This window comes from Callorhinchus milii, unplaced genomic scaffold (assembly GCF_018977255.1).
Source record: "Callorhinchus milii isolate IMCB2004 unplaced genomic scaffold, IMCB_Cmil_1.0 Scaffold1, whole genome shotgun sequence".
Lineage (NCBI taxonomy): Eukaryota > Metazoa > Chordata > Chondrichthyes > Chimaeriformes > Callorhinchidae > Callorhinchus > Callorhinchus milii.
In genome coordinates, this window is record NW_024704742.1 from 30,452,672 (window position 1) to 30,470,888 (window position 18,217).

Below are 18,217 nucleotides of genomic sequence, written 5' to 3' on the forward strand. Positions count from 1 at the left end.
AGATTCAGCACTGACCACAATGGACATTACAGTAGAGCTCAATCCTATCATTACCCTCTTCACACATGCACTGTTTCCAGCAGAGGAAACTTACTGCTTAGCAATAATGAGTGGGAGCCCTTGGCTGATTTTTTTCCTTCATGAAAATGCGCTAACGTTTGTACATGATGCTCCTCTGTCAGAAATCACACCTCTCTGCCACTCCATTTCCACACAAACAAGAAAGGCAATTTGTAATGAAGACTGTGCCCCCTTTAATCTCCAGAGCTTCTCTGGAGCTGCTGGTGGCAAGCTTCACTGCTCTGCTGATCCATCACTCTTTTGTATTCAAAAGGAAGAAATTTATTGGTGTTGCACTTGGCTTTTGACACCAGCAAAAGCAAAGCGGATTCCCTTCCCCTCTCCAGAAATTAATGCTTAGTGGGATACAGCTTCACCTCAGCCTAAGTGCCCAATCTATCTGTGTGAGTCGAGACAGACAACGTGATGGCTCCTTATCTGATTGATCCTGTCCTTTCTCTCCTCCCGACTCCCTTTCCAGCAGCAGTCACCACATAGCAATTAGAAGCGGAATCTTCAATTCATTTTCTCTTCTTAGCCCATAACCTCTGAAAGCCAACCGCAGTGCTCATTCCAGGTTTGAACTTCAGATCTTTCTAATTTGTCTGATTCAACAATGCACTTGTTTTATTTTTAAAAACAAACTCAGCCAGTGGGTAGGTATCCTTCACTGATCCACCTCCAGGTCCTTTCGATGTGCTGTACAACGTTACAAAAGTTAAGCTTGAATGAGTTGCTTCTTGGATGAGATCCTAAACTGAGGTTCTAGCTGCCTGTTCAGGTGGACATTAAAGACTGAGGTGGGTATCTTCTGGGTTTACATTCAGTGTTTTTTTACATTTATATAGTGACTTTCACTCCAGGACGTCTCACAGCACTTCACAGAATTGACTGGCAAGTGTGAGCTAGAGACAGGATAAGCTGAAGTTGGGTCGGGTGGGGGGAAGAAAGGGAAGATGACCAAAAGCGCAGTCAAAAAGAAAGGTCTTAAGGTTGCCATTAAAGGTGGGGCAGGAGGGGGCGAGGTGGAGGGATTCTAGGATGGAGTTACAGAGGGCAAGTCAGAATGGCTGAAAGCTCGTCCACCGACAGTGGGGAGGGTCTGGTAGGGGACATGAAGCAGACAGATGAGCTTTGCTGAGTGGAAAGAAAGTCTGGGATGGTAGGGTTAATAAAAATAATCCATTTGCATTTGGTTAGTGCCTTATCATGTTGGAAAGAAGGCTCACATCACTTCACAGGCTTCACTGTGAAATGGAGTGACTGCGTATTTGTCGGCAAACGTGGCAGCACAATTGCGCATAGCAATGTCCCACAAACAGCCAACAGCCAAGGTCAAGGATATTGGAGAGGTAGGGTAGAGTGAGGTGGCAGGGGTATTTGAATGTGAAGTCAAGTCAACTGGTGGCTGAGATACTGGTGGAGCCGAGCTTTCAAGAGAAGCAGGAAGGAAGGGCAATTTTAGAGGAAAAATATAATTTACAGGTAACCAAATTTCTCAAGTATTGATGTCCACGTGTCCTTAAGGGGACAAATCAAAATGCAGGTTTTGTATAAATTTGGACCAATATAAGGACCCTTTCAATTACCTGGAGACTCTGTTGGGAACCTGCTCAGGATTGGTAAGATCTCACAAGCAGCATTCTGTTTTGAGCATTTCTTTTCATATTTTTTGATAGGAAAAAGATATCAAAGGCAAGAAGAGCGAGCCAGATAGCTATGCAGCGAGGCTGTACCAGACAAGGCTGTATATCAAGACTCTGACTGTACACCATGGCCTTATTGTAATGTTTCAAGCAAATGCTAGCACATCACGAGTTGGCTCTTCCCTTGTGGCCAGCGTTAAAATAGAACTCAGTACCACTGCTGTCCAAATCACGATTCAATTACAGAAATTCAATATTAGTCACTGCTCACTCCATAGACACCCCTCCCTCCTCCCAGTAACTATGAACTTCAAAGAATAAACAAAGAACAACCATAGGTTTCAGGAATGTGACATTCCAGTCCTCAAAGTGTTACTGACCAGCACTTTTGACAGACTGCAGCCTGTGTGATATGCTGTACACGATTGTACAGAAGGGAATTGGTGACTGAGTTTGTAAAGAGTTTATAATAATAATAATAATCCTTGCATTTGATATAGCACTTTTCACGTCGGGAGGACGTCCCAAAGTGCTTCACAGAACACACTGTAAAGTGAATTGACTGTATATTTGTGGGCGAACGCGGCAGCCAATTGCGCACAGCAATGTCCCACAAACAGTCGTAGATTGAAAATGACCAATTTAATTATTGTTTTTGGTTTTGGGGGGATTATTATTAGGTGTGTGGAGTAAGGAAACTTGCCCAAGGTTTCGCCCTCTGCCTGGAATTGAACTCAGGTCTCTCACTTGCAAAGCGAGTGCTCTAACCACTGAGCTACAGGACTCCACTCCTTCCCACTCCTTCACTCTCTCCCCACAGCCTTACAAATTTTGCAGAAAGTTAGTCTGTAACAGAATAATGGGTTAAAAAGGCTCTTGGACATCAAAGCTGGCACAGCGTTTACAATACTAAAAATGAACACAATAAAGTCAAATTCAAGCTCCCAATTGAAAGGGAACAGAAGCCAAATATATGTAAATGCTTTACTTACTTTCTCTTTTCTCCTTCGAATCTATAGAGTTGTCTGCGTAAACCTCCACTGCGAAAGCCCCGAATGTGTGCTGCAGGAGCTCCCACCGTAATCACGTCATACATCCCATCTATTCAAGAAAAAATAACAATAAACCTTAATTTCTGAGAAGACTGGCCAGTGGCACGACCCCCACATTGATATGGATGTTGGTAGAGTCTGGGGAACACCCTCTTATGGTGGTTGAGTATGTGGACTATTTAAGGTTTCACAAACGCTCAGTAGGGGAGCCCTTACCTGCTTGTTCAGACAGAGGTAAATCCTCACATTAGCTGTAACACCTTTTACATTGGGAGGATGTCTCAAAGATTTACTGTAAAGTGGTGTGACTAAAGGTGAACGTTTACTTGGTGTGTGGATTAATTCCTTGTACCAATAGGAAAATTAAGGAGAACTCTTCGCGGACTTGCGAGAAAAATGAGTGATGTGACGGTCTGATTTGTGACTTGCTGAACCTTTACATTTTCTCTTCCCTCCTCCTCTCCTGAAGATGTTGGATTCCTCTTTCTTTCTACTGGGTTGACAGTTACAGAGACACTATCCAGTATGTGACTTGTTGCCACATCAGTACAGACCAGGCCTGGATCCTCCTCTTTCCTAGCCTATGTTGCTCAGTGATGTAAAGATCTGGTGCTTTTACTCACTTTCAGACAGAGTAGGTCTGTATTTTAAACTCTGGCATTCTTTATTTTTTTCACTTACTGCAATGCAACATAATTTATTTATTTATTTATTTCCCACTGAAATGGAAATAACATATTTCGCCCACAAAACACACAGTCAATTCACTTTACAGTATATTCTGTGAAGCGCCTTGAGACATCGCAAAGACGTGATAAGGTTTTATATCAAATGCAAGGATTATTATTATGAATGTTGAATGACTCGTGCCCATTACATCTCCATTTCATTCACAGCTTTTCTCCCTCATGAGGCACTGCTCTCTCTGCCTGCATAACATCCCATAAATATTATAACTAGCGACTAGCGAAATTTATACATTTAAATAGATTTTGATAAACATCATGTTAAACAAATAGAAAAATCACTGATAGACAACCACGGTTTCCAAATTATTTTTGGTCAGCAGGGTGTCTGACACTTAAGGAAACCTATCACCATGCTTAAGAGTATTCAAACCAGACCAAGAGTTCCACAGGTGTATTCCATCTACACACGGAAATTTCTGTGTGACTAGAATGGAATGCGCATTCAGGAAAGAGGAAACTTGCTTACCTAAGTCCAGAAAGTATTAGGGCTAGGATGGTGGGAGGTGTAATTTAACCAGCTAAAACCGCACATTTTGCCATTGTACTGTTTAACAACATTCCCGCTGTTTATTGAGCTAAGACCACTCTACCGGTTGGATTGCAGGATTAACAGTGCTGAGTAGGAAGAATCAATTCTCCCTGCAATTGCTCCCTCTAAGTCCTGCCGATGAGCCAGGCTGGCTGTGCTGTTATCAGCAGTTCCCATGGAATACTGTGGACATGCCTGGCTCAGGAACCACACTACCATGATCACCACAAAGGGCTGGCTCGATTCCGACATTTCATTGCCAAGCACATCATCTCGGAGCCAGCTCAGTGCTAAGAAGACCCTGTTTACTTTTCCCCACACAAAGGAGGATAAGACCATTATGCCCATCAACCTTTAAGAGTCTGTCTATTCATTAGAAAGGGAAGCATGGCTGCTTAAAGGGAACAGTTTTCAAGTAGCTCCTTATAATGAAATGAAGAAAAAAGGGCATATTATAATATTAATTTGAATTTATATTATATTATAATATGAATTTGATATAGCGTCTTGTCATGTCGTTGAGATGTCTCAAACCGCTTCGCAGTATATTTTATTGGTGAAATGGCAGCCAGTTGCGCGCAGCAGTGTCCCACAAACAGTCATGAATTGAGTGACCAAATTATCATTCATTTTTTAGGAGAGGGATTATTTCCCCTGGAAAGCCATTTGCCAATCGACTAACAACGGGGTTCCTACTTACTGCTAGGGAAACAAGGGAGTGTGGAGTAAGGAAACCTGCTCTAATGTTTCGCGCCACTCAGGAAACAAACCCTGGTACTTTTGCTTGCGAAGCGAGCCCGCTGACCTCTATGCTATAGGATTGCATGTAGAATGCTCCATTATGAGCATCTCATGTTGCAATTTCTGAAAGCACTTCACAACAATTACTGTCCAGAGTAATCAGCGTAGTGACTGTTTTTATATCCCACAATCAGCCATGAAGTGAATGACTAATTTTATCTGTGGGAGCTCCGGGTAGAGGCCAGCACCAGGCACTGTGCAAAAGGAAGCCGTTATTAATTTCGAGAGGGGTTCAGTGGTGCAATTTCGGGATTGTCAGGATATATCACTCTGGGAAACGGAGCTGACACTCAGGCAGGCAGAATGAACGGATGGCAATCCATTAATTAGATTACGAGATGAGCTCACAGTGGGTGAGCTATAACAGTTTGAATGGGTGCCGACAGATTTTTCACTGAGTGGTATTTAACGCTCTGTACAAAATACGCCAATGTCAATTGTGTGATTTATAATTGTTTTCCTGGGGTGTGCAGGCTACTGTAGGGCGCATGCAAAATCGAATGCAAATTAGGCTCAAGCGAGCCAGAATACAGAATAGAAGCAGCTGGGAATGGCCTGAGTAAGTCACTCAGGTGTACAGGTTGTTTGGGAGCAGGGCACAGTGTGCGCCAGATATACTGGTGGGAAGCAGGTAGGAGCCAAGCAATAGTCTGAGGCAGGTGTACAGGTAAGAGGCCAAGGGTGGTGTTTGCCCCGCGGGGGCCCCAAGCAAAACTCGATTCTGGGACCCCTACCAGTGTTGCATGTGGCCACTTGTTGGCTCGTGCTACTCAGTTGCCGGGAAACTGTCAGCAAGTCCCTGAGCTACTAAATTACTGGGCAGATGTCCCACCCCGGCATTGCGGCTAGTCAGAGGGTGGTCAGTTGGTTGGTGGGGAGGCAATGGGTTTTTGGAGCAGAGTGGAACCAGGCCAGGAGTGTATGAGCCAACAAGTAACTGAGTCATGTTGGCAAGGGAGCCACTTCGTTGCCTTAGGGCGCCATGCAATTGCAATGGGTTGCTATGCCTAACGCCGTCAGTGTAGAAAGCACAGGGCATTCAGGTAACAACTAAACCTTTCTTAATATAGTACAAAGAATGTAACATGGAAACAGCCCACTTGCCCAACCAGTCTATGCCAGTGTTTATACTCCACACACATCTTCACCCATTCCTTACTCAATCCCATACCCTTCTATACCTCCCTCCCTCATGTGAATGTCCAGCTTCTTCTTAAATGAATCTACACTGTCTGACTCAACCACCACTTCAGACAGAGAGTTCCAAAAGCTCACCATCAATTCCACAATCTCACCACTTTGCAATGTTAGACTTGCTGTGCCATACTTTTCCATTTTGATGTGTAACACAACTTACACTGACGGGACAAGCAGTTTCATGTAAACACAGTGATCTTTTCATTTCTCGTGTAGAATGTGTGTTCTGATTACAGAGGAGTACCAGGCATACCCACACAGCCACTCAACCCAGAGATCCCAGAGCTGTTGTCAGCAAATTCCTAACCTGTAAAACCATAACATTTAGCAACTGGTTTCGAACCACTCCATTCTAGACAAGGGTGTTTGCTGACTGCATACAAGTGAGATAACAACCAGATTTTATTTTAGTGCTGTTATTTCCTCATCAATGAGTTTCCTGATGGGTTCAATTTCTGAACCATTTCCTTGTTTATGAACATCTGGTTCTCTCGGTGGCAGGTTCAATTTTGGGACCTTGAGTTCACAGTCTAGACTGATGCTCAAGTGCAGCAATGAGGGAATGCTGCATTGTTGCTGTCTTTTAGATGAGACTATAAACCAAGATCCTGTTCAAGTGGATGTTAAAGATCCCATGGCACTATTCCAAAAGAGAAAGGAGTTTCTCCCCCTAAGTCCAGGTCAACAATCCCACAAATCAAAATGGTCATTCACCTCATGGCTGTTTGTGGGGCTTTACTGTTTGCAATTGGCTGCCACGTTCAAGGGTTTCCCCCATTATGTTCACAGTAGAACAGAACTTGTTTGCCACCAGATTTGAAGCATATTTAACAGCCAGGCTCACACCCATTGGAAAGGTGCAGATATAATTCTGCAACATTGCTCCAAAGGCAGTCGCCAACAACGCAGTCATATGTCTCCATAAAGCTCGACTGGGCTGATGTAATGAACCATAAGCAGTTCCAGTATGTAAGGCACTCTATTCTTGAAGCAATAGCAGTGCAGAATATAAATGCCACAACTGTTTGTCGCATTGCAAAACAGGAGGCATTCAGGCACAGTCAGAAATAGATCATTTCATTTTCCCCAATCATCACGCAGGGAATGGGGTGGGCAGACCTCTGTCTGTTTGCAGACCTCTGTTACCAACCACCAGTAGGTGCTGGAATAACCAACTGGGACCTACTCTCCAAATCTACTCCCTCCTTGAGGCTTGAAATTTCTATCGGTCGTAGACTTGAGAACCTGGCATCAAATTTTTAAATTCAGTCTTAATTTGAAAGCCAGTTTTCTATACTGAAATAAATAAATAATTAAATGCTCCTTGCATTTGATATAGTGCCTTTCACATCAGAAGAAAGACCTAAAGCACTTCACAGGATTTATTGTAAACTGGAGTGAATGTGTATTTGCCCACACTAGGTAAGGCTAACTGCCTGGATTTCACTGCTTTCGGATTGTGTCCCTGTTACTTAAAGACCAGCTAACAGAAAATTCTGGCCTTACGCAGTACTTAGGAACTGGGCATATGTCCAGCCTCTTCTTGTGCTCTGGAGAAGTATGGTTGCTAACTGCAACTGATTTCAGAACATCTTTAGAAAGCTGTTATCAACTCAGTGGGAAGTTTCTAGGCAGGGTTTAGTTTCCCACCAGTCGGCTTGTTTAAGTCCTTTGCTGATTCAGTTAATAAAAGCATTGCTGAGTAATCCTTCTCCTGACAGCTACTTCTGATGGAAGGCTTGTGTCCGTAAACGTCAAGTGAGCAATGGATTGGGCTTTGCTGTGATTCCTGCACAGTTGGACAAGGGTCATATGTGAATGGTGACTACTTGCTGTGCTAAGTTTCGCCCACAAATTACATAGTCAATCCACTTTACAATATATTCTCTGAAGCGCTTTGAGGCGTCTCAACAATGTGATAAGGCACTATATCAAATGCAAGGATTATGATTATTACGTGGGAGAGGAAACAAAGCAGAAGAAAAAAGAAGTCCAGAGAGAGTTGGAGGAAAGAAAAATGCTGACTTTTTTTTAACAAAAATGGCTCTATTCTTAGTGAATTTCTACGTTAGGATGAAAACCCAAGAATGGGGGAATTGAACATGTCACTGATTTCAAGATTGAGTGGCAAGATTGTGGCAGTATCCCGGTTGACAGTACAGTGCAATGCTCCGAGTACTCTGCGTTATTGGAGGTACTATCCTTTGGATGAGACGGTAAACCAAGTTCCTGTCTGTCTGCTCATTCAATTCTATGGTACTGCTCGAAAAGAGAAGGACATTTCTCTCAGTGTCCTGGTCAACAATCCAACAGATAAACTTAGTCACTCACTTCATGAATGTTAGGACACTGCTGTGTCAAATTGGCTGCCTTGTTTGTCTACAAATACACAGTGACTGCACATGTCAGCAATCAACTGTGAAGTGCTTGAGATATTTTGACATTGTAGTTGCAATATCAAATGTGAAGATTACTGCAGTGGCCAAATGAGGAGGAAGACAGTCTCCAAAACAATGGCTAACACTGAATTTCACAACAATACCATGCATGAGTTTAATATTTCTATTCCCCTCATAAACTATCTTTGTGGTGTAAGCAAGTGCCAAATTAGCACCAAATTACAGATGCTTTTTGTAGTGTTAATTTACACCCACAAGCAACTGGTATGCGACTGTACAAACTTATTTTATTGGTAGGTCATTTACTGCTGGCAGAGAGAGGGGACTTTCATCAATCTGGACTGGATTATTACCACAGGTCCCCAGAGGCTTAAGGACAGCAAGTGCTCTTGCCCCCAGCTCATGGTTTACATATTGAAATGTAAATTGTGTACATAAGGAATGGAGAAATAATTAAGCAAAGTAGTTAATCTAAACAAGCTAGTAGACGCCCACTTGTTCCACTAGGAAATGGAGGATGAGGGTCACACTGTTTTATAGCAAAGCATACATATTGCACAGCATGTTACTGCACTGTTTTTATATAGTCAGTTTGACCTGGAAAATCCAAGTTCAATAGGATTTCAAATCTGCCACCCACTTTGACACTTGCCGTGCTTCAAAATAAATCTTCACACAAATAAAATGTAGGTTGGAATGTTTCAGTAGGTTTAACCTGAACACACTTGCTGATCATAAATATCACTTTGTGCATCTTTCCCCACCCCCGACCTCCCTTAACAGATTTGAAAATAGTATTTAATTTAGACTGAATACATTAAAATTGAGCTGTGTTCTATGTAAATATTATAGCTTATATGAATATGTCTAGAAGTAAAAAGAAGAGTTTGCCACTGTATTGTTTTTTTAATAAAATGAAGACAGCAGTCTGGGAAATCTGGATGCAAACTGCACCAAGATAAAGCTGCTTTTTTGTGAGTACTCTAGTGCTGTGCTGTTGGTGTATTGCATTGTCGAAGGTCCTTCAGTTGAGACATTAAACTGAGGTCCCGGCTGAATGTTCAAGTGGACATTAAAGATCCCCCAGCACTATTTGAAAGAGAAGGAAGTTTCTCCTGGTGTCCTGGCCAACAATCCCCCAAATAAAGTTGGTCGTTCATTTTGTGACTATTTGCGGGATACTATGTGCATAGTTGGACTGTCGCATTCGCCTACAAATGTGCAGTCACTTCACATTAAATCCGATGAAGTGCTTTGAGACATCCTGCCAATGTGAAGGGCATTGCATCAAATGCAGGGATTATTATTATTATATCATCGAGCCTTTTCTCTCTGCCTTCGAAACCCTCTTAAAATGCATTTGCAAGGTGCAGGTTTATATTATTATTTCTTTGACCGTGCCTTTTGGTCAATATGTTCAATCGCTTTCTTTTCTCCCTGCTCAATGATCCTCATCATCTCTGTGAAGTGCTAAGAGACAATTATCCCATGTGAAAGGCTCTTAATCAAAGTTACAGTAATGCTACTGCAATCTGCTTTAAAAGCTAGTCTCTTCTAAACATTCCTGAATTGTTCCACATTTACAAGTCCCATGAATAATACAGTGTGTTATTCTGTGTTCGAGCCCCTCTGATTGGCAAATGCACAGCAGAACGTTGAGGCATACAGACCAGAGGGCTCTCATGAACAATCAATAGCCTCTCCTGGATTAGTTGTTTCAACGACAACTTGTATTTATATAACGTAACAATTAGCCTGGTTAGAACTGTGTAAGGGCGGTAACATCAGCCAAGATACTGCCTCTGATCGCTCATCAGACACACACATATGTGGATTTCAAGTGAGGATAGGACAGGATTGGGCTCAACTAGGAGGCCCCAATGATCTAATAAGCCTGCTGACACTTATTGCACTTATTGAGGCTCAGACATGAATGATGCCCACTTAGGTGAAGACCTGGAGAGTGACTGGCACCCACAAAGCAGCACCTTATGAGGAGAAAGGAGATGGGGAGGTGACCATAGACACTCAGGGAGAAGTAAAATTAAATTTTTCCTTTCTCATCAGGAAAGGAAAATGGATAAAGATGGGGGTGAGGTGGAGGGATTGAGGTAGGGAGTTCCAGAGAAAGGGGATTCATAGTTTGGACCGAAGGCACAAGAGGTCTGATCTGAACTTTGGAGCCTGTGCATTTTGTTGGATCTCGCAGTTAGTCTTGAGGTATTTAACAAACTTAATAATAGTCCTTGCATTTGATATAGCACTTTTGCACGTCGTTGAGACATCTCAGAGTGCTTCACAGAATATACTGTAAAGTGAATCTACTGTGTAAAATGTTGCAGCCAATTGCACCCAGCAGTGTCCCACAAATAGTTGTGGATAGAGTGACTGAATAATTATTGTTATTTTTTTTGAAGGGATTATTCCCCTCAGAAAGCATTCCACCAATCAATTAACAATCGAGTTCCTACTTACTGCTAGGTAAACAGAAGCGTGTGGAGTTGGGAAACTTGCTTAAGATTTCACCCTGCCCGGGAATTGAACTCGGGACCTCTCGTTTGCAAGGTGGATTCTCTAACCAAGTAATTTAGTTTATACCACTCATCGGATCAGTAGTAAAACCTATGCAAATTAGATGTCACGTTTCATGAAACTTAAACTAGTGCACAGATTGCTGACTGGTTTGGGTGATTCCATAGAAATGTTTTATTCTTGCTGTGTTGTCTGTTCACAATTGTAGCGACATCCCCAGGACTTACAACATATATTCCATGGGTGGAGGTGCCATTATCATGCGGTATAAATAGGTGAAGACTGTATGGAGGTAGTTATAGTCCCTTGTTAATTTCGATAGTCTAGGAATTAATGTCACAATGGTGATGTCTCTCATCTTCATTGATAAATGCTTTTCCTCAAAGACTGAATGGCATTTTGATGCAGACCTGTTTTACAGCACTATCTACCTTAGACAAATTGTCACAATGGTTTTCTAAGAGAGGATGAAAGCGCCTGGGGGAGAAGTAAAATGAAACCTTTTCTTTCTCATTGGGATTGTTTGAAAAAGTGATGAAAGGCGACAAAATGAGGAGCGCAAAACCATTATCGCAGATATCTTTGAACAAAGCAATCAGCAAACCTTAAGTTGCTTAGAAAACAAAACAGTTCCTTAACTGTGATTCTTGCAGAGTAGTGTAAGTCAATGAATAATAAAAATCCTTGCGTTTGATATAGCACCTTTCATGACAGGAGGATGTCTCAAAATGATTCCCAGGTTTTCCTCAAATGGTGATCCGTGTAGAATAGTGGAATCCAATGATAGGAAATTTGATATAGTCGGTGAAATGTCTCAAAGTGCTTCACGGGATTTTACTGAAAAGTGTAATGACTGTATTTGTAAGTGAACGCTAATTGATAATAAGGAACAAAGCTACCTACCTGTCCTTGCAGAGTTGCTCTGAATGTGCATTCTTTGCAAATGCAGGTTAACTGGAACAAATTCAAGCTTCTTTTCTCCTCGGCTGCAGCTTGGCTTGAACGATGACCCTGGAATCAGGCAAGTGGCGTGACTCATTGGCTTGAGGTGTGATACTGTGCGCAGGTAACAAGATTGACAAACAGTAAAAAGCAAGACACGAGTTCCATGCCCTGTCATAGGCTTAATAGTGGAAAGTTTGACCAAGTATTGGAAGACTGTTATTTAACGATACATTGAGCGAAAAATGTTATATGGCCCCAGCAACGTCTCAGTCTTTGGTGAATGCCCGCAGCCCCAAGGCACTATCACAATGGTTAGCCCTAAATTTGGCCTCACTGAACCTGCTGCACTCAGTTTATCTCTACTTTTAGATTTGACCTGTGGAAGGAAGGGGAGTGGGCTGGGAGAAGTCATCTGACATCAACCCAGACACCAGCAGGGGCCACCGATTTTTGCCAATGTGATTGCCAAATAGTTGATCAGTCATGAAGCAAACTCCTGTTGGGGTGGGGTGGCGGGGAATGGTAAGCGAGATCTCCTTGGAGCTGAACTGGCTCTAATGTCACTTGCTTGAGGCAATGCTTGACGCAATGCAGAATCTCGGCAATTCTCTGTGGTGTGATGCAGTGCTGTAATACCTGAGAACTTGTTGAGCTCTGTAAGCGTTTCCTGATAGCTGCTGATCATATGCCGGTAATGGACGGTTACATTTTGCCGCAGGGTCTCCCAGTGTGCAGACAGATTTCCCAGCTCCTCCAGGTCCTGTAATCTGGGAGTCAAAAAAATAAAGCTCATTGACTTGAGCAAATGCGGCTTTGCATTGATCCGCAGTCACATAATCATAAAAACCCTGAGCAACATAAAAGCAAATTTGAACAACCACATCAACTTGAAGTGTATTTCAATAATATGAGACCATTTGAAAAAGCAATGAACACACGTATTCTGTCAACTGTGTTAATATCTTCCACAGTCCCACAGGCACAGCTCCAGAAATTGAAACTACTTTAGTCATAGTCTGTTAGTCACCGCAACCAAAGCAGGTCCCAGAGGTTCAAGCAGGATAAGCAGGGGTTTGAAAATACAATTTAGATTTAGCCCATGAGACCATTTTGAATTAAAACTTCAGGCTGAGCAGAATTGTGCAAAAATTCTTAAATTCTGTCTCAATTTGGAAGCTGGTTTTCTGTAGTTCTTAAAAAGAAACCAGCTTTTGCAGAACGAAGGCTGAATTTAAGAATTGGCTTTGATCTAAACTTTATAAGATAGGCTTGCAGATGTAAGATGGGTGTAATTTCAACAACAAGATTGCATTGTATTGCGCCTTTCACGTTGGGAGGACGTCCCAAGGCGCTGGACAGTGTACAACATTTCAGACCCGAGCTGGGGTCGGGGGGAGAGGGGAGGGGAAGAGGGGTGGTCGATGGCATGGTCGAAGAGGAGGGTTTTGAGGCAGGACTTGAAGGAGGCGAAGGAGGGGGCGAGGCTGAGTGCTTGGGGGATGGAAATTTCAGGGGTTAAATGGTGCTTTTTTTAATACTGAATTGAAATCTAATAATTTATGTTTTAAACAGTACAATAAAAAAAATCGCCAGTTTCACTGTTCCCCTTATTTTAATTTTTTGGTTGAACAAAGAGGGATATAGTAGAGCAAAACCACTTTTACTTATTTGCCACAGAACTGGTTAACCTTCCAGTGAATGATTCCATTCTGCACTTTAAATGTCTTGATAAATGAAAGGAGCACTGTTTCTGCCTGGGTCTTGATCTGGACTCATTCCACACCTCATTCCCTATGCAAACATGTTTGTCATTTTAAGAAATACTTATAGTGGGGGGCGGGACGAAGAGAATTGCAGACTTGCAGGCAGCTCTCTGGTTAACGGAGTCCTGCAGCTCAGTGGTTAGAGCATTCGCCTTGCAAGCAGACACCTGAGTTCAATTCCAGGCAGGGCGATACCTTGGGCAAGTTTCCTTACTCCACACGTCTAATAATAATTCCTCCAAAAGAAAACAATAATAAATTGGTCATTTTCAATCCACGACTGTTTGTGGGACACTGCTGTGTGAAATTGGTTGTCGTGTTTCGCCCACAAATATACAGTCAATTCACTTTACAGTCTATTTTGTGAAGTGCTTTGAGACGTCGAGAAGATGTGAAAAGTGCTATATCAAATGCAAGGATTATTATTATTATTATTAATGCTTGCCAGTCACTTTTCCACCGGCAGCTCAGTCAATGAGCTGTCCTTCCCACCTATTGAGAAGCTCAGCGAAGAGGTTCCCTGCGCTTGCAGATTTTTCATTAAATATAATGATAATAATAATCATATAGTCATAGCTGGACAGGCAGCAGGAAAGCTTGCCAGACAGTACTTTGAATGGCAAGCTATGCAATTTTTGCTGGTTAAACTCCAGCAGTATCCCTAATGCGCACTCTGAGGTCCCCAAGCCTTGGCTCTTGCTAACTTTTGTCTAATACTTTCCAGCATTAGGTAAGCAAGATCCTTCCCTCCAGGGAGAGAGCGCACATTCCATTCCAACAATTCATCTCTGGATTTCCGTGTGTAGGTAGGATGCGTTCTACTCTTAATTTAGTTTGGATACTCTTAAGCATGGTAATGGGTTTCTGCCTGTGTCAGACACCCAGCTGACCAAAAAAAATAATTCTTACATTTGATATAGTGCCTTATCACATTGTTGAGATGCTCTGAAGGACTTCACGGGATTTTACTGTATATTGTCTGCAGCTTGTAACTGGAGAAGCTGGGGAGTTTGGCAAGCAGCGTGTTGGAATAATTGAGCATGGAGCTAATGAAGGTGATTAAGCCAGGTCATTGATGTATACTAGGAACAGGAGGTCTCAGTACAGAGCACTGAGGCACCCCCCCCTTAACCCTCCGTTTGTTTCGACAGTACCTAAGGGCACACTTGCTGCAATGTCTCAGTGTCTGGATATTTCACAATTCTTAAAGTTTGATACAAAAAGCTGTTATATCTAGCAGAGAAAGGTGACAAACATCCCCACCCATTAGGCTGACCGTAACTCACTTGTGTTTTCGCAAACATCATTTGTAGGAAATGGCTATCAGACCATCTTCTGACTTTTCGCATTTCTATTTACATAGAGGTTGTATCTCTCCTATTTTAACCTCACTTCCCCGAACAACGACTCTCTTGCTTCCTTCCCTTCAGTCAATTTTGAACCAATGTCCATGTCTCTCCCTTGATACCCGGTGTGACAACCGTTTGTGAAGGTGTCTTTCCTGCAGCAATTTGTCAAACACCTTTGGAACATGAGGTACAAAACGGAATCAATGGGGCTACATTGGATGTGGTGTGGGGGGAGGAAACAATGCTGCAATCACTGTAAACATCTCCAGGCTTGGGAGAGAAAAACACAGCCGGTGGACCTTACCCCACTTCTAAACTTACACTGTTTTCAGTTACACTGGAATCAGCTGCTGATCAATTCTGCAACCACATACACTGAGCTGGGCTGAAAACCCGATCAATGAGAATCGATCTGCATGCATAGATGAATTGAAGCCAATTGTGCACTGCACTAAAGAGATTAAAATGGTGACCAGTGAAAACCTGTGCTACCATTTCAGAGCTGTATTGTGTTCACCTCAGAAGACAGGTGTGTGTTTGTTTCAGTTACATGAAGCAAAGTCATATTGCTTCCAGTGGTGGAGTGATTTGGAGCATAGGGCCTGATTTATAACAACACTTGGATTTATATAGTGATAGTGTCTTGGAGCGGCTGAGACGGTGAAATCCTGATCAATGAGAATCGTTCTTATAATTTTTACCAAGCACGAGATTGAGAAAGAAGAGACTGTCCGTGAATAAGGAAAACTGAAGAGATTAAAATGAGGAATGCTCTGAGACCAGGAGAATTCCCTAAGAAAATGGAAAAGTGCCGAAAAAGCCTCTCGGAATTAGAAATTAAGAGTAAAAATATCTAGAAAAAGAACATATGTTTTAGTTGTTTAGATCTGGGGTGAAGTGGCAAAATCATTAGAGGAAGCCTATTAGTAATCAATAGTTATGATAGATAACAGTTATGACAGTCAATAGTAATTACTAGCTGGGGAATGGGGGAATGTTCAAAGCTCACCCTTGAGGCAGGCTATAAATACTGAGTGTCCTTTTTGTTGTTGATTATTATCACCAGTGTTAATATCACGCACCATAATTTTGACCTCCAAGTCTGCAGAGTGTCTTTGAGACCAATTTGAAGGTCTTTATCATCTTGTTTTATTTTGTTCTTGTTGTCCGTCACTTTCCAGACAAATGCCGGTTTAATAAACAGTATTTGTTTAACCTCAGCCAGGAAGTTTCTCTCGTACAGTAGCTAAGGGCACACTTGCTGCAATGTATCAGTGTCTGGATATTACAAAATCGGAAGTTTGGTATAAAAAGGTGTTAAATTAGCAAAGAAAGGTGCTAATTTTTGCCACCCACGTGGCTGACCATAACTCACTTGGGCTTTGGTAAACATAATTTGTAGGAAATGGCTATCAGACAATTGTATGATGTTTAGCATCTCTATTTACATCGCATTTGCACTATCGTACTGAGTGTAGCTTCCTGGCTCCCACTCAACAGAACAAGAACTCTTCTGCTGATACAGATCACAGTTCGGTGGGGTGCAAGCGTAGGTTGTGATAAACTGCATGATATGCATTTTATTTCACATCAAATGGTACTAACCACATGAATTTAAAAGTATTCCAATAGATATAGTACTCCCCAGCATTTTGAGACATCCTCCAACGTGAAAGGCACTCTATAAATTTGTATTGTATTACAATTAACCATTTTTCTTATAAATTCTAAGGGAACAGGCCCATTATAAAATCCACAGGCCTGTACCAACTGAACCTAGTGAACTCAAATGTCAAAAGTCATTTTGTTTGTCAAGTAAGGCAAACAAACTAGGGCTCAGAAGGTTATGCTGACAATTTATACACTTTCCTGATTTCTTACAAGAGGGAAGCTGATCAGGAACTGTTCTGTAGCACCAACTTGTTAATATTGGGATATTAGTTGCAGAGGATTGATTGCTTTCTGATGGAATTGTTTTGGACTGACACCAGATTCTCCAATCACTTGTCCTCGATCCACAAATCAAGTGTCTGGGTATGTAGCAAAAGAGAGTTAATGCTTTTGCGTGCACAGATCAAACACAGGATCTGTGTTAACACTGCACACTGCATCTATTCTACTGCATCAAACTTGTGACACTTTACAGTGAATTAAGCACGAGAACAACTGAACAAATGAGTATTGTTCGAAACAGCAGCTTTCTGCTGCAAAACAGCCTCACAGCCCAGACTAATGGATGGAGTCAGACTCCCTTCCACTATCTATAGTATATATACAGATCTCCGTTGATCACGGAAGCCCATTGTTGGGCCAAGTTCAACAGGAAGTTTCCGAGCATAAAGTGGCAGCTTCCCGTTACATGGCCTGCTTTCACTAATTGCAGGCATTGCACAGTAATGCGTGCCAGTGTGAAGATAACATGTCTGATAGCAGAGTGCTCTCTCTGTCTGGGAGCCTGCACCGGAACAACCAGCATTTTGCTTTGAACTCCTGTGCTTCGTCTTGAGCAGAGATGCTTATCACTTTAATCTTTAATAAGCAAAATTAAACCACTTTGAACAGTCAGCTTTTGGTCCGTAACACCCTCTCTCCCCCCAAACCCCACCACCCCCTGCTTCATCAGGATTAAGCTGGTGAGAGCAATAGGTTGAAAGGGTGTGTCTGTTGGAATGGTTGGCTTCGCTTCGGGCAGTCTATGCAGAAGACTTTAAAGTGCCAGCAAACATTTACTTGTTTATACTGGAGCAGATGTTGCTTTTAGCATTCTGCATCATTTGCACACTTGAGCAGTGAGCTGGAAGCACAACAGTAGATGCATTATGGCGCAATTGGATGCCGTGTTTCGCCCACAAAATGTACAGTCATTCACTTTATAGTATATGCTGTGAAGGGCTTTGGGACGTCTCGAAGACATGATAAGGCACTATATCAAATGCAAGAATTATTATATTATTCCAGATGTAATATTTAATGGTGTTAATTTGACAGACTCAAGTGTGTTTTTCCAAATCTCTTTTCGAGGTGGCGATAAATAATAAACAGGCAGACGTTTTGGTCATCTGCTTTGCTCACTTCAAGGCGTGATTATGGAAACTCCCTCCTCATCGGCCTTTCCAAATCTTCCCTTCACAAGCTGCAGATCATCCAAAACTCTGCAGCTCATGTACTCTCACGCACCAGGCTCCATGACCCCAT

At 42.3% G+C, this 18,217-nt stretch overlaps 1 protein-coding gene across 1 annotated transcript in view; it reads right to left on the reverse strand.

The window, feature by feature from the left end:
- inpp4b (inositol polyphosphate-4-phosphatase type II B) overlaps window positions 1-18,217 on the reverse strand; it is a 203,354-nt gene that overhangs the window by 67,542 nt on the left and 117,595 nt on the right. Inside the window, exons 9-11 of the mRNA XM_007897646.2 lie at window positions 12,547-12,677; window positions 11,869-11,976; window positions 2,699-2,807 (exon numbers count right to left, since the gene is read on the reverse strand). Of these exons, the coding sequence (XP_007895837.2) occupies window positions 2,699-2,807; window positions 11,869-11,976; window positions 12,547-12,677 (348 nt within the window). The remainder of the gene's footprint in view (window positions 1-2,698; window positions 2,808-11,868; window positions 11,977-12,546; window positions 12,678-18,217) is intronic.